Here is a 15,715-nt window from a genome sequence, read left to right on the forward strand (position 1 = left end):
CTACTGTCTTTCAATTATTCATGTATCTAACACAAAACTGTACCAACAGGTGTTTTCCTTAATCACGATGGCATTAATAAATATCAACAAAATGCAGTATTTCAATAATGCTAAAAAGGATGACCTAAAAAGTGAGTTTCTGGAAAGGACCTCAAGACCCTGGTGTACATTTTCAGGCATATCCACAGATATCTTCTCTTCAATTTAATCCAATAAATCACTTAAACCGTTTTGTGCCTTTGTTTCCTATAATTACAATAGGGATCCTTCTTTCTCTCTCAAAGTTGGATATTATGTAAACAAAATTAATTGTGTTATGTGTACAGACATTGTAGTTGTAGAGGACAAAACTGATTCTATATTCAGAATACTGAGATTAACAGGACCCAGAGCATTCCCAAGACAAGAAAAATATACAGTTATTATTTTAAGCTACAGTCAACTAGAATAACATGCCAATCAGTTTGATCAAGAACAAGAGAAGAGTCATGTTAGACTCAGAGTTTACTGAAAATTAGACTATGGTCCCTTGTTTCACTCCTGTTAAGTCAGTGACACTAACTATAGAATTTGTAAAACTGTTTCAAAAGACCAGGAAAAGTAGTGAACTTGCTAAAAAAGCTGTAGTGAACACACTAAGGTTGCATTAACAAATGTATCAAAACCTCGAAAAAAAGAAACCGGAATGAACCTATGCCAGTCTCTAGCAAGACAGATTTTCCTTTGTAAACAGGCTCTCTTGTGCTGGTAACAACATACAAAGGCAAATACAGACAATGTGACCAAGTAAGTTCTTTTTATATTTTGGAATTTTGATGGTTAAAAATTATTTTTGGCAAGAAAACACAGCTGAAGAATCACAGAATTCTTTTTAATACAACTCATTTTACACTATCCTTCATAAATCTTTGCGGATTGTCAGGTATTGCTGTGATATTCAACTTTCCTGAAATATTTCCATGTGCTTCTTTACTATCTTTAAGCCCAAGCAGGTAACATAGCCAGAAACACTAGAGCTGAGTTGACTATAATTTTTTGGGTAAGAATGAACTGAATTCTTCTTGCCCCAAGGAAATGTTAGTCTCATTTGCAAGATAATCCATAAATATTAAGGATATATACTAGGAAATTAAATTAAATCCCAAATTTGTTCCCTTGCAACAGGGGCCATATCCATATGAGAAGTAAATATGTTATCTGCAGTGGTGAACTGGAGCAGATTGAGAGGAAAGCAAGTGAAAGAATTAAAAGAAACAGGGCAACTCATTTAAAATTATTGAATCTAGGTAGGCAGACATCAGATGGGGCCATGAGTCTGGGTTAGCATGTATTTTCTCAAAAATCAATTTATTATCCTTTTAGAGTTGAACTGAACACTGTCAGACCTTTCATATTTTATACTTGATTGTTCAAGTCCTTTCTGTTTGAACACTGAAAGTGTTCAATTCCCAAACGCTTCAACTATTGCCCAGTTAATACAGTATTAAAAGGGATTGTATTATGCAACTATTATCAGCAATTCACACAGGATATAGTGGCAGTTAATACTTGTACTCTTACAAAATGCCTTAAGTATGAAAAGCTGTACTAAGGTAAATGTCAGAGTCTGGAGTTAAATAGCCCTACAAGTTTTCATATCCAAATTTAAAATATCTACTATAACTAAAATTCTGCAGGTTTTAAACTAAAAGGATTCTTTTCTGCAATGAAATAAGTCTTGGCACATTAAAATAAAATTCAGCAGCTTTAAACATCCCCAGTGTCACCTACTATGCTTTAACATCGTATAATCAACAGCTGAGTAATCAAAAAACCAGAATCCAACCATGTCAAAACTTAAACTTCACCCCTGTGTGACTTCATTCCCCAGGCTGTGACTTTGCACATTCTTTTTCAGGAGGTGAACTAAAGCGAACAGTGCTGGATTTGTAGTAAAGGGCACCTCTCTAGCATTACCATTTTTCACCAGAAACACCCACAGCTTCCCATTCCACCTATAAAGGAAACTGCCTACACTGTGGAGGAAGAACCAAGAAATATTGGCCTGCCCTGATGTTAAATCATTATGGCTATGACAGGCATTCCTACACATGATGCATGTGCAGCTGCAAATAAGGTCACAATGTTGTTCTCCTTGGCAGTTAACACTATGTGCTGAACACCTCTGCTTCCATTTTAAATTTACACTAGCTTCACTCCCTTAAAAATTAGACAAAAAATTTGCAAAGTAATTAGATTTCTTTGTCTAATTAGAGAAGACTTAATTCACCACTGATATATTTCACCTTTCTCTGAGCTAGTTTAGCAATGACTTTCACATATTCTCAGTTTACCATACTGCTGAGCTCCAAACTAATTTACAACCTTTGGATATTATTATGTGTTGTGACAATAAATAACAGAACCCCCAGATTTCGCAGTATGTTACATCCAGACTCCCCTTAAAACAGCCACATTTTCAGATAAAAATCAGAGCTGCTGGACTCACCACAGTCACCGTACGTCACATCTGCAGACAGCCCTATATTTCTAACAGCACACAGGCTGCATCAACAGCCTGGCACAGGTAACATCTAAGTGCTTCCTAACCATTACAATTACTGTGAAACCACAAAATACCTGGCAGTGTATACACACACATTTCTGTCACCAATTAGAGTAAATCAGTATGGCACTGATAAAAATCAATGACAATGGGCTTATTTAAAACAGAGGCCTTGTCTTGAAGAGCCTACCTTTACCAAGCACTGCTGTACTTTCTAAAAGAATCTCGTTAATACTAGCTTAGCATTAGCTTGGCTACATTTGGAAAATTAGGATTCAATTCACTTACTTATTGCAGTAGTACAGCCTAGCAAAGACAGGATTCACTAAGAACTACTGTTGAAAACAGCTTAGTGAGAATATGCTGATAAAAAATATTATTTAAATAATCTCATTACAAGACAGCATCTCTCATCATGGATGCTGGCCAAGTGCTTCCAATATTTTGTGAGTTAGTGCAGCCAGAGGCAAAAACAAACCCAATAGTCACCAGGAGGATTTGTGGGGCTTCCCCTGGTAGCTTCCCATCCAAGTACGACACATGCTTTCTGAGATCTGATACCAAATGTGGCAGGGCTGCTGCTAAGAGGGTCACCATGGGATTATTTTAATGTTCACTGAAATGGAAGCAATTTATTACATGCTGCAGTAGCATTGCTTTCATTCAAATTATAAGAGGTTGCAAGTAGCCTTTTAAATCTGCTTTGCCTTTCCCTCCGGTACCAGCTTACCTTCAAGCTTCTTGGAAGGATGATGCTCTGCGAAGCAGGCTTTGGAGGCTATGCTAAGAACAGAGGGTTCAGTAAGTACTCTGTTGACCTCCCAGAGAATGCAGGGCTAGAAACATAGATCTGCATGCCTAAATTCAGTTTCCCCAATGGCCTAAGGATGGGATGCATCTGTGGAACAAGTTTTGCACTTACTTGAATATTATCATAAAACATTTACATGATTTAATTAGATTATGTAAATGCTTTACCCGAATTTGAAGCTCTGAAAATCATAATGTCATGCTCTAAATTATGCAAATATTGAAAATGCTTTTCACAGCAGCAGAAACAAAAACACAAGTGAGACAGTCCTGCACATGCCATTCTGCTGTTCTCCACTCACCAAAGACCACACAGAATGCATTACTGTAATCCTGACTTTTTCTATTAACATCTTCTGCAGAGAATGTAGTTATTTCGTGCCCTCATTTTATGCTCAGCCCCAAATCCAAATTTGATTTGGAAAACGTTCTGTGGTTTACACCAAAGTCGGGCAGCTGAATTTTAGCAGGACTTTGTTATTCAGAATATGACTTATTTTACAACATGAACTGAGTATACCAGCTTCTTCTTCAATACAGCAGCTCGATGTGTCTGAAACACCGAAGTCTGATCTACCCCATCACACAGATTGCCATAATGAGCCTTAAAGCACATACCACTCTAGAGTCACAAATCTTTCCATACACTCAAAACACCTCACCCCCAAATCCTACTGGTCTTCTCATATTCTGAACATCCCCCTCTCTCCAAACTGATGATTATGGTAAGAATAAAAAAAAAAAAAAAGAAAATAAAGTTTAAGTTCATGAAAAATCCTAAAATGTTTGAGTTACAAGGCAAGGGAACTTTGGGAATAACAGGTCAGAGCAAGAGAGATTTCTTGCTGTGCAAGTGTATGGCTTTTTTTCACCATATGGTTAAAGTACCTACCCCATAGTTCTACAGCCATGGATGGCCAGACAATAGTTCACATGCAGGCCAGGTTATGTCATATGATCATTGGTATATCCATGCTGATACAACTATCTGGGCTAACACATATCTCTTGTAGCAGCCTACATTCCTGGTTCACAAAAGAATAAACTTGTCCATTTTTATCTTACACAGATTAGGACTCTTGGGAAAGCTGCTCCCTCAACAACCTCTGTTATCCATGGCATGCTGCCTAGCTATGTTATGACTTCTCAGAAGGCTGATGGGTTCTGAGAAAAGGAATGTCTATGGGGAAAAGCCACACAGGATAAACATAAAATTGCATAAAGAGGTAATCCTGTTGCAGAAGGAAACATTAGCTGCTGAAGGATTCAATAAGGAAAAGACACGAAAATGCAAATGTCTAAAATCCTAATAGAATAAATGAAGCTGAAAGATAGCAATCCTACAACTCTGTTCCAAGTAGCACAAAGGACAATATCTTTCTAGCCAGGAAAATTCACTTCAGGTGTCTTACCAGACATGAGGAATACACTAGTACTTGACTCAGCAGCCTGCTAGATTTTTCCCTGTATCCTGCTTGCAGAGTCTCTTTGCACATTTCAAAAGATACCTGAACTGACTAACACAGAGATCACCACATGCCACTGCCTTTTACACATACCCTCCCCTGCCTGCAGCTCTCAGATTATCATCACTATCTTGTCCATGACAACAGGAAAATACTTCTCTGTAGCATGCTTCACCTGTTCCCTTGCTCTGCTTGCTAGGCTTTCCCATTCTCTGCCGATCTCATCCAGTCATCACAACACTGTAAACCACTCACCTTCCGTTTTTACAGTGCCCTTCACATTCAATATTCTTTCTAGGACAATCCACCTGAAATGTAATTTTTTTTTTCAACTATGTGGGAAAGTTACAGTAGACAAATGATAAACTTGTAGGGACAAATTTATATTTAAAGTTTCATATAAAAATTTTCAGAGATGCATGGGTGCTTCCTTTGCTGCAAGGATAGAACTGATGCTGATCACTACTTTAGAAATAAAATCACAAAACCCGGAAGTGAAACACTTCATAAAAATGAAAATCATTTGCTACAAACAAATGTACAGAAGAATGTCCTTGCAACTGAACAGTAAAGTGGTTTTCAAACACTAAATAGTAAAACTCTAGCTACCCTTCCCAGCAGACATCCCACAATGCATACATAAACCAGATCTCACTCAGCCTCTGTCATCGGCAATACCACAAGAGCTCAAGGTACTTACTCTTCAGCTCTGATGGGTTCTGAGGCAGCTCATAAGGCTGTCATACAGGCCTGGCAGCAAAATTAAGTTGTTTTTATTCCAGGTTCAACAATGTTTTCCTGTGATAGGAATCCTTGAAATAAAACTCCCTATCCAAAATTGCACCCTCCTGTGGTTATCAGACAAAATAAATTGAGTACAGCTGACTGAAATTATTCTGATTCAATTATTTCATGAACACTTCAACTAACCACATTTATCAGCCTCCGAAACTCATAAATCATAGCAATCTCTGTTGGGAAATTCAAAATTGATGTGGCCCTGCCTGAATCAGAGGAGGCAGTAGGCATCTGACAGCCTTGAGGAGCAGCCTTGTGTGAGTTGATTGGAATTTCTAGCAGTATTAATCTTAATAACCTCAGGTAGCTTCCTCCCAGCAGCCAATGTCTTTCCACACAAGCGGTGACGGAGGGAGCACTGCAACAATTACCCCTCATTCTCTCCAGGTGACTCTCTTTTCTGATGAATATGAACACGTCAGTCATAATCAGACTTCATCCATACCCCTTCCCAGCTCTCAGTAATGACCAGTCCAAAGCCTGTAGAATTTAAATTGTGATTTGAGCCTTGAGGTATAGGACACAGAAACAGAAACCAGAATACCTCCTGATAAAGTAGCATGAAGACTTAAAAACAAAAGCAGCTTTTTTCTCTACCTTAGAAGAAGTGCCCGTGAACTGCAATAGAAAAATGTACAGCTTTTATCCAAGTCATTCACACAATAGATTGAAGATATTCAAATTGTATTAACACTGAAAATAGATGATTAAAACATAGATCAGAAATATGCATCCATCTAGGAAACTGAATCCAAGTAACTGTCATTCACAACTGACAGCATGGTCAGAACAGTTGCCGAAGCTCTCTGGTGTTTGCTTTGCGACAGATTAAACAGCTTCCACTGTGACGAAGCTTTCATTTGTGCTTTCCTTAACAGACTTTCCAATATTAAGACGCACCAGATTTCTCCCATTTCACCCAGATTGACTTCTAAGGAAAAAAAAGGCAACATCAAAGCATCTATGGCTCCATCCACCTACCAGCTGCTACTGGCAGACATGCACCCACCCAAGCCTAACTCTTTTGTAGTTGAAAATAAATGTGTTATACAGCAACTCTCACGACAATAAGGAAACATTCTTAAGAAGATGCTTTCCTGTTTGTGCTAGTATATCATTATCCTGAGTAACATAATTGTTTTTTTGGGAAGCAATTTTAGATAGGCAACTTCTGCTCAAAATGCTGATATGTATATACTGAGACATGGCTGGAAGTACTAAAATGAGTGCTTTACTCCACAAACTACATGCTGGAAAACAGATCATTCTTATTCACCATCTTTGCAAAGTCAAGTTCCAGGCATTCTCCCCACCTACTATTTTCCAGCCAGAGACAAAATTGGTTCATTACTTGCTTTAACAGAAACTCTTTCCAATGATGAAAAACACTTGCAGTTTTTTTTCTTCAAGTGTGTTTGAAGACAAGTTCAATTTACCATTCTATATGATATTCCACCCATCCTCTTTGGAAAACAGAACACTGTAAGGGAAACCATACAAACTGTTGGGCTATAATTCTGGCTACTTCGTGTAATAAAATGGATAATGCACACTTTGCTGCATGAATGGGATCATGTAAGTTCTGATATTTGCTAGTATTTTGACCGATGTTTATAAAAAGAGCTCACTTAAAAACACACAAACAAAACATTCATAATTTGGCTAAAATTTCCTCACTTTGAAACACATTTCCTTATCCAACTCCATGCACTGCTGTTCCACAGAACTCCAAATATCAGTACCATTTCTGCTATTTGCCAGTCTGTCTTGTCTTCTGAATCCTTCACAAATTTTTAGAAACTGGCAGGGCCTCAGCAAATTTGTCTGCCAAGTCTATTGCCACCCCAGGATTCATCTAGATTTACCAATTAGGATGTGGTATCTTTGGGTTTTGCAAGGTTTTCTACATTCTCCTCAATTCATTCTGTTTAGGAGCTTTTCCTTAGCTCCTCATGCCAAAATCCTGAACTCGGGGCAGCATTGGAATAAATGGACAATTTGCTGAGAAGGTACATTACAGGTCTTCCCTGCTCAGCCCAGCTGCTTGGCAGCTGTTGTTCTAGCTCCAGGGCAACAGCAACCACTTGCCACACATATCCACACCGGGAGCTTGACTCCTGGATTTAGTGAGACTCATTCATCTCTTTCTCCCCAGAGCTATCTTCTGTGCTGGAGCACTAAAACCCCTCTACGAAGTTGGAGCTGCCGCAGCACGAAAAGCTGTCGTGTCAAAACAGGTTTTCTCAAGAATAGCTCAGAATTCTGTAAGGTAAGTTAGTGTGGGCCTCAGATACTTTATTAATCACATCCGATATCTTGAGATGTTCTGACTACGACACTCCCTTGAAGTCATAAACAGGGGGATAAACAGTGTCTGTCATAAACAGATGCTTCTGCAGATTTAACTAGTGTGACTCAAGATTAACAGCCTACTCGAAATTTTCTTCCTGTCTCTCAGGTTACTGCTCCCTCAGGTTGATTACTCCATCTGACAACTGCACTGAAAGGGACAACCTGACATCTGCTAAAAATCCTAATGCCCTAAAACATACATGTTTGGACTAATAACTTATGGATCAACAACTAACCCATATGAACCATCTTCAATATCAGAACTAAAATGCTGCAACATAAAATGGCAATTCTCTAACATTTAAATCAGTTAACACAGAAAATTAACATGGCAGAAATTCAAGGACCTTTAATATCACAGTCAAAAGAAGCAAATAATATTGTTGGGGTTTTTTTACTCCTTACCCCGTACCCTTTTCTTTACTTCACTTACTGCCAATTTCTTCCATCTTTCCTATTTCTCTTTTCCAAGTGATCCAAATTTCCCTGATCCTTTTTCAATTCACTTTTCACTCTGTATTTGTCAGTCTTTCTTTTACTTTCTTGTCTCCTTTGTCATTTACTCCAGATCTCTGTGTGTCATTTTCTTCTCACTTCACTAGCTTCTCACTGACCAAAGTGGCAGGTGGAATGAAAAGAAGCAACGTGCAAATTGTTTTGGAGAATATCCACGGCTTCGCACCTTGCAGCTCCCCTTTATGGCGAGGCCAGCCTTCGTTAAAAACTGATTTGCAGTTTTCTCTCGGTCACTTCACAGGCTTTCTGCAGCCTCAGAATGACACTTATACCTCAGGCACCACAACAAAACTTAATGCACTTTCTTCATATCCTCTAGAAAAAAAAAAATACCCTGGACATCCTCTGTGGAGCCAAATGGAAGCTCTATAGCGTTACGAACTCACGTCCAAATGCTGATCTTAATTATCGTTACCTACTTCTCACTGCTTCACAGCTATGTCAAAGATGTATCTACCCAGTAGTTTCTTACCACACCAGACTACAGGTAGACAATACTGTTGAAGTCCATCTTAAACTAGCCGCAGAATTTCAGTCTCAAACACTGCAAGAGGTACCAGGCTGAAAGATTAAGAAATTCCAAATGAAGAGAAAAATACAGAACTAATGCTATCTGTTGTCTGTTGGAAAATAAAATGTGCTGAAAGCTTAATTCTTTACAAAGCACTGCTTTCAACTAATTTTAGTGTTGTACGTGATCCAGATCACATGGCTTCTTCTTTCCATTCAACTTTGTGAATCAAAAAGGTACAAGGTAAGGACAACTGGTCTAGAGTAAACATCAAGTCTATCCAAGCCATCCAATACACGTTCTTCATTCATTCTAATGTTGACAAGCTCTTCATTAACTTCATGGGCTTCAGTATAGGTCAAGCTAATTTTAGCGCTAACACCACAGGCAAAGTTCAGGTCCATACTGAGAGGTGTTGTTTTTTGGCATTTGGTGGTGGGTTGTGTTTTTGTTTTTTTGTTAAGTTTTTTTAATTTTTAAATTAGTACCATTTTAGTTCAAGTAAAACAGATTGTTATTTAAAGCTTCTTATTAAATGGCCAAGACTCGTATTGACTTGGATCAGTTTCACTTAGATCATGCTCAAAACCTTTAAAAAATATTATCAATTCCTTTCTTCTTCAGTAATTCACTTTCTGTGAAATAAAAATACCACATTTCGAGCATTTCTTTAATTCTACATCAGACACTTATATTAAATTGGTGACAAAAGATTTTCAGCACCTGGAATAAAACAAATTTTTAGATGGCAAGACTGACAATATGACATTTTTAAGGAATACTATAACTCACTTTTTCAAAATCAAGACCTATTAAAGTTTCTTATCTGGACACGGTCTGTAAAGAAAGAAAAGTAATTTAAGAAGTGTTTGAAAACACAACAATTTTGTGCTTACCGATGCTGATATGTGACTGTATAAACAACATTCTCTGACACACTGAAACAACCCACAGCTGTGAGATAAATCAGACCATGATTTCAACTTCCAAAGCAGAGATGGACTCCTTTATATACAGAAATCTGCTTGCCTTCACAGTCTTATTGCCAAGGAGTATTTTGCAACAAGATAGTTTCCAAAAACAACACTGGGATTCTGTAAGAAATTCACCTGAGGTATGAGTGTTTTCTGAAATTCCCTAAAACACACCTTACAACAGAAGTAAACATGCAGAGAGAAACATGCAGGAGCAATGTAAGAGACTATTGTTAACTTCTTTTTTCTACCTCTACTGGCAAATAGCCCATGTCCAGGGAGGTAATTAAAGACTGGACAAGCACACAGGGATTCTCTGCCAGTACTCTTTGTAGTGTCCAGCAACTGGATCTTCAAAAAGATCTTCTAAGCCAGAGATGCTGCCTTTATATTTAGCAACCTTTAATGGATTCATCTTTCAAGTACTGGTTCAGTTACTTTCAAGTCATGTAAACTTCAACATTAATGAGATTTTTTTTTCTCTTTGTGTAGTTTTTTTTTTTTTTTTTTTTTTGCAGGGGGAAGGGATTGTTAAAGAGGAATACCAGAGCTCACCTTCATGCCTGTGGAGACCACCTTATTTTGTATGCTTTGAGCCACCACATGCAGATTACATTCAATAACCTCTAGTTCTGGTATCAGGAGAGACTGAACAATCACTCCTATTCATCCTCTCCCTCTGCCACTTGTGATTTTATGGACTTTTATCATTCCCTCTCAACCATCTGCCTTTCAGTCTATTCAGTTAGCCTCATAGAGGTGTTGCATGCTATTCATCATTCCTGTCACTCTTCTCTAAAATCTTTCCCAGTTTTACTACATCGGGTTTGAGATGGAAGAACTCAGAACTACACACAGCATTCAAGATGCACATACACCACAGATGTATAAATATATGTATTATTTTGGGGATTAATAATGTTTTATTTTCTTTACTTGCTTGCTAGCAATTCCCAACATTTTAATTAAAATTTTAACCTCTATTAATCTGATGTTTTAGAAGATCTATAAAACCTCCAAGATCTTACTTCCAAGTAACAGCCATATATTGGTGGCCCACAGAATGTAAAATAACTATTCTCCCATATTAGTTACTTCACATTTCCTGCACTGAATTTTATCTACCATTTTATCATCAAGCCACTCCATAAAGTAAGGCCTTTTCATAGTTCTTCAGTCATATTTACTACTCTGAACAGTCTCTGCAAACTTTGCCATATTTCTATGCAGCCCTTTTTCCAAAAGGTCGTGTGAAACATGTGCCTAGGCACAGATCCTTGTGGACTTCATCAGTAATTTCTTTTTTGCCAGGAAATCTAATTTCTTCCTGCTTCCTATTTCCTATCTTTTAAGCAGTTATTTAACCATCTTAGAACCCTTTTTTCTATCCTACAGCAGCTTGCTTGCTCTAACAGCTTGGGATGAAACCTTGTCAAAAGCCTTTCCTTTCTGAAGGTCATTTCCATATTGCTGCCAGTGTTGTACATGTAGCTCAGATCCCACTTTACAGACACCTGAAAATGATTAAAAATTGGCCCTTCCTGCTCTCTTGATTCTACTGTAATGCATTTTCATTCAAATTAGACCTGCTAGTCCCTTCCTTTCGAGTGTTCATCCCCTCTCATCTTCCCTATTGAGTGATATACACATTTAAAATTAAAACAAAAGAAAACATTTCTCGGCATTATTTGTTTAGAGAGCTTTTCAGCTCATATAAGCTTACAATATTAAAGGAAATAAAGCCACATAAAAATTACTCTGAAATCTATCCTGCATTTATTACATGTTAAAAATCTAGTCAAATCCCACACAGGGTTATGCCATTTCCCTGTCACCTTCACACTGCAAGCCATATACATTGTTAGACAATAAAGTTTCAATAGATCTTTATTGTTAATGTGAAGAAAATTTTTAAAGAATTTCCCTGCATACCAAAGGTGTACTGCAGAAGTATATGTTTTTTTTCCTGGGGTGGGTGGGGTGGAGAGGGTGGTGCACACCCAACAAGGCTTTGTGTCTGAAGATTAAAAGCTCCGCAAATAAAGCACTCCAACCAAGGATTTCGATATTCAGACAACTGAAGCAATATCAACTTGGAAATGTAGTTTTTCTTACAGTATACAAGTGAATAGCTCATGCCTAATTACATATTGAAACAATTCAAAATAGCACAAGTTTAAAATCTTAACACAGAAAATCAGACCATCAGAATTTCCAACGAAGCATTAATTCTGGAGCAAACAGGCAACATCATAACACAAATACAAACAATAATACAAATGATTTAATTGGATTACTTCACTCCTATGAATTCTTCCAAGTAAGCTCTTTAACAAAGCCAGAAATAGAATTCAACAGTCATCTTTTCTGGCTGTTTTGGACTATACCAGTCAGTCATACTCTCAAAGCGTGATCTCACTGAAGCAGCTGTGTATGCACAACAAATCACATTTGGACATGTTTCGATCCAGCAGTGGGTAAGGACAAACAGAGGTGAGCAGCAGGCTGTCCCTCAACACTAACACCAACAGTTGCCATAGCAACAGAAGCAATCACTGTAAGAGGCTGGTATCGATCTTTCCATCCCATGTTCATTGCCATTTTTTCAGAGTGGTCTTACACAATGGTACCACAACCAACACCATTGGACATACCCAGGTTCTGAAGTCAAAGGGAAGTAATGGTGGTGAAAAGGTAACAGGGAATAATTAGTGCTGCAGTTAGGCTGGGTACACAAAGAGCAAGCAGCAGAATTTCTATCTGAGTGCAAGCTATGCCAGGGGAGGGGGGGTGTCAGTATGTACAGGCGTGTTTCACTGTGCCTTCCATCTACATTTCAAATTTCCTGCGTGATCTCCTACAGTGCAGCATCTGTCTCTTCTCAGCATTTGTAACAAGACAGTGACCAATGTCTCGGTCACATATTGCAAAGAGTAGGATATAGCAAAGGATATTTTGTGCTTAGTTGCAAGCCTGCTACATCATGTCAGCATATTGCAGATCGGCACAGAGCCAGAAGGATCAAAAAGAAAGTCTAAGTAGACAAATATTAAAGAGATTTTTCAGGGTAACAAAGGCATAGCTCCAGAACCCCTCACAGCACAACTAAATCGATAAATATAGGATAACATATTACATGAGTATATCACAGATTTTGGTAAAGACAAACTTAGTTTCCAGTAACAAGACATAACTGAGAATTGCATTTAGTTCATAAATTACAGGATGGTACTTTGTTGATACTACCATAAGGCTTAAATGAAAAATATATTCTAAAAGGTTTCACTATCACAAAAAACATTTCTTCTGAAGACATGCAAACATGGAAGATTATTAGACTGTGTTAAGGAAGCCTTTTAAGACCATTCCTAACTGTATTTGTGGCCAGAACAGTTAACAGAATGTAGCCCTAGTTAAGAGCAGAAGCCTGTTTATATAAGAAATATAAAATATCATTATTGTAAACAAGTAGATCACTTCTGCTACATGCACCCTACATTGTCCCAGTCCTGTATCAGCATAATAACATTTCTGTAATTCATTACAGTTGCATAAAGCTGATGTAATAAAGCAATAGTAGGAAAAGAACCCAGTATCTCCAGAAACTTTATAGTTCACAAAGTGATTAACCTCTCAAAAAAAAATCATCTACGTAGCACAGCCTTCAGAAAATGCACCATAGTTTCCCCAAGGCAAATACAAAAAACAAATTAGAAGTGTCTATATTAGTACAGACATTCTTAACAAAATTTTAACATCTATACTTAATAAAAATAGATCCTGAAAAAAACCCTAAACAATACCTACCGGTTGTGTACATCAAGATAACAACTCCATCATAATCCAAACAAATTATAACAGTATGTGATATTTAAGAGCTCTGGGAACCCTGTTAATAACAAGTCTCCCATCATAACTTAAAGAGGCAAATAGCCATGGGTCTGCTGAGGACCATTCAACTGCATATACGCTATCTTCATGTTCTTCATAGGTAGCTATTACACTGTCCTGAAGGGGTTCTTTAATCCTAAAATTGAAGAAAACAAAACAGAACAAACAAACAAACAAAAATAGTAAGGATTTGTGAATACACTCCATTTTAAAAGCAATATCAAGTGTCACTAACATCTAAATATGTAAAATCTCATTTAAAGTATAAGAATGCAGTACTAGGTTCTAGAGAAATGTTTTATACCATATGTTTGCATGTACCTATGTTTTAGATAGCACAAAAAAGTCAAGTCAATGCTAAAGACCCCATTTGCAGGTACAAAGTAGTTCTTACTCTCAACCAGTGAATTTCCAAGTCTCTCAGAACCTACACTAAGCATCTCTCTCACTCTCTAAAGCAAGTTAAACTACGCTGCATGATCTAAATGCACTTAAACACACCTTTTTACCAACATCTTTTTTCTCATCATGCTCCACACCCCTTCCTCTACCCCTTCACTGTTAAATGAATTCTTAAAATAATAGACAGTCTTAGAGATGTGTAGATAGGTAAGAAGTTGCAGTCCCTAACATCAGTCTCTCCTGCACTGCCATCCTGGACCCATTCCCTCGAGAGTAATGGAATGGGGATGGAGGCACCACTCTGAACACTTTGATTTTTATCTCCCATCGCTAAATTTATATCAGCACTGGATTATCATCCACTATTGTATATCTCACCCTCTCACTGCAAAACCCAAGCTCCTGGTAACCTACATCACCAAAGACAGACAGATTCCCTTTTGCATTGCAAATACTTACAAACAGATTCAGGGAACTCTCTGAAGTCCAAACCACCCAAGAGTCATTGATTGTGCTCTGCTAACTGAGCACAGCCCTTCTTCCCTCCATTCACAAAGCAAATCCCTCCTCTCAGAACACCACTACAGCACATTATTCTGTAGCTACAGGGTAGGTGACTTTCCAGAGGATGACCTTACAGCTCCTTCACCCACAGAGAATCGTCTCTGTCTGACAGGAATCAGTCAGCCCTTCAGTAGCATCCCTCCACCTCCTAGGAACAGCCTTGTACTACAGCTGTAATACTCCTCACAGAAGCAAAGCCAAAGAGCCTTGTGAATGCCATTCAATCATTTAAACAGATGCTACTACTAGAGAAATGAGGTGTTGTTATTGCTGTCTTTGCCCTTTACTGCTGGTGTCTGAAAGCAGTTCTGCAATCACCAAGACTACATGGTAACACAGTCAAATTGCTTGCAGGATATCCCTGCTCCACCTAGCCAGCCGAGCCAGCTGTGAATCTAACACTGCAATTAAAATTCAGTTGGATTTAATGAAGAAACCAAAAGCAGTCTCATATTGCAGAATAGCTTCAGATATGTAGTTTCAAGAATTTTTATCATTTACTTGTGCTGCGTTAAAGGTCAACTAACCAAAAAAAGGTCATAGCACAACCAACATGCACCCTCTGGTTAATTGCAAAGAGCAAGCTTGTTTTGAAATTCTCCTGAATACCTACTTTGATGCAAACCGTCTAACAATAGAGGGCTAACAAACACACACAGACACTTCACAGCCTGCAATGTGTTTTTCTAAGTTCCTGTTAACTGCCATGCCCTGTTAAGCGAAAGTTGGTCATGTCCCCAGACAGCAATGTGCTTCACGCGGTGCTCACCCACTTACCCACAACTCCATTATGCTGAAGGTTTCAGATGTCTCTCCGGATAAGCAGGGGAGTAATGCACAGTGCACATGGCTGTCAGGGGACACGACCAACTTTCAGTTAACCAGG

General features: G+C 38.2%; 1 protein-coding gene across 2 annotated transcripts in view; it reads right to left on the minus strand.

Annotated features, from left to right (window-relative positions):
- EIPR1 (EARP complex and GARP complex interacting protein 1) overlaps window positions 1–15,715 on the minus strand; it is a 145,399-nt gene that overhangs the window by 58,494 nt on the left and 71,190 nt on the right. Inside the window, exon 9 of one of the 2 annotated variants that reach the window (XM_032683728.1) lies at window positions 13,780–13,999. In XM_032683728.1, the coding sequence (XP_032539619.1) occupies window positions 13,825–13,999 (175 nt within the window). In that variant the 3' untranslated portion in view covers window positions 13,780–13,824. Of the gene's footprint in view, window positions 1–11,729; window positions 14,000–15,715 lie in introns of those variants that run through there. The other variant, XM_032683727.1, reaches the window with a different exon arrangement.

This window comes from Chiroxiphia lanceolata, chromosome 3 (genome assembly GCF_009829145.1).
Source record: "Chiroxiphia lanceolata isolate bChiLan1 chromosome 3, bChiLan1.pri, whole genome shotgun sequence".
NCBI lineage: Eukaryota > Metazoa > Chordata > Aves > Passeriformes > Pipridae > Chiroxiphia > Chiroxiphia lanceolata.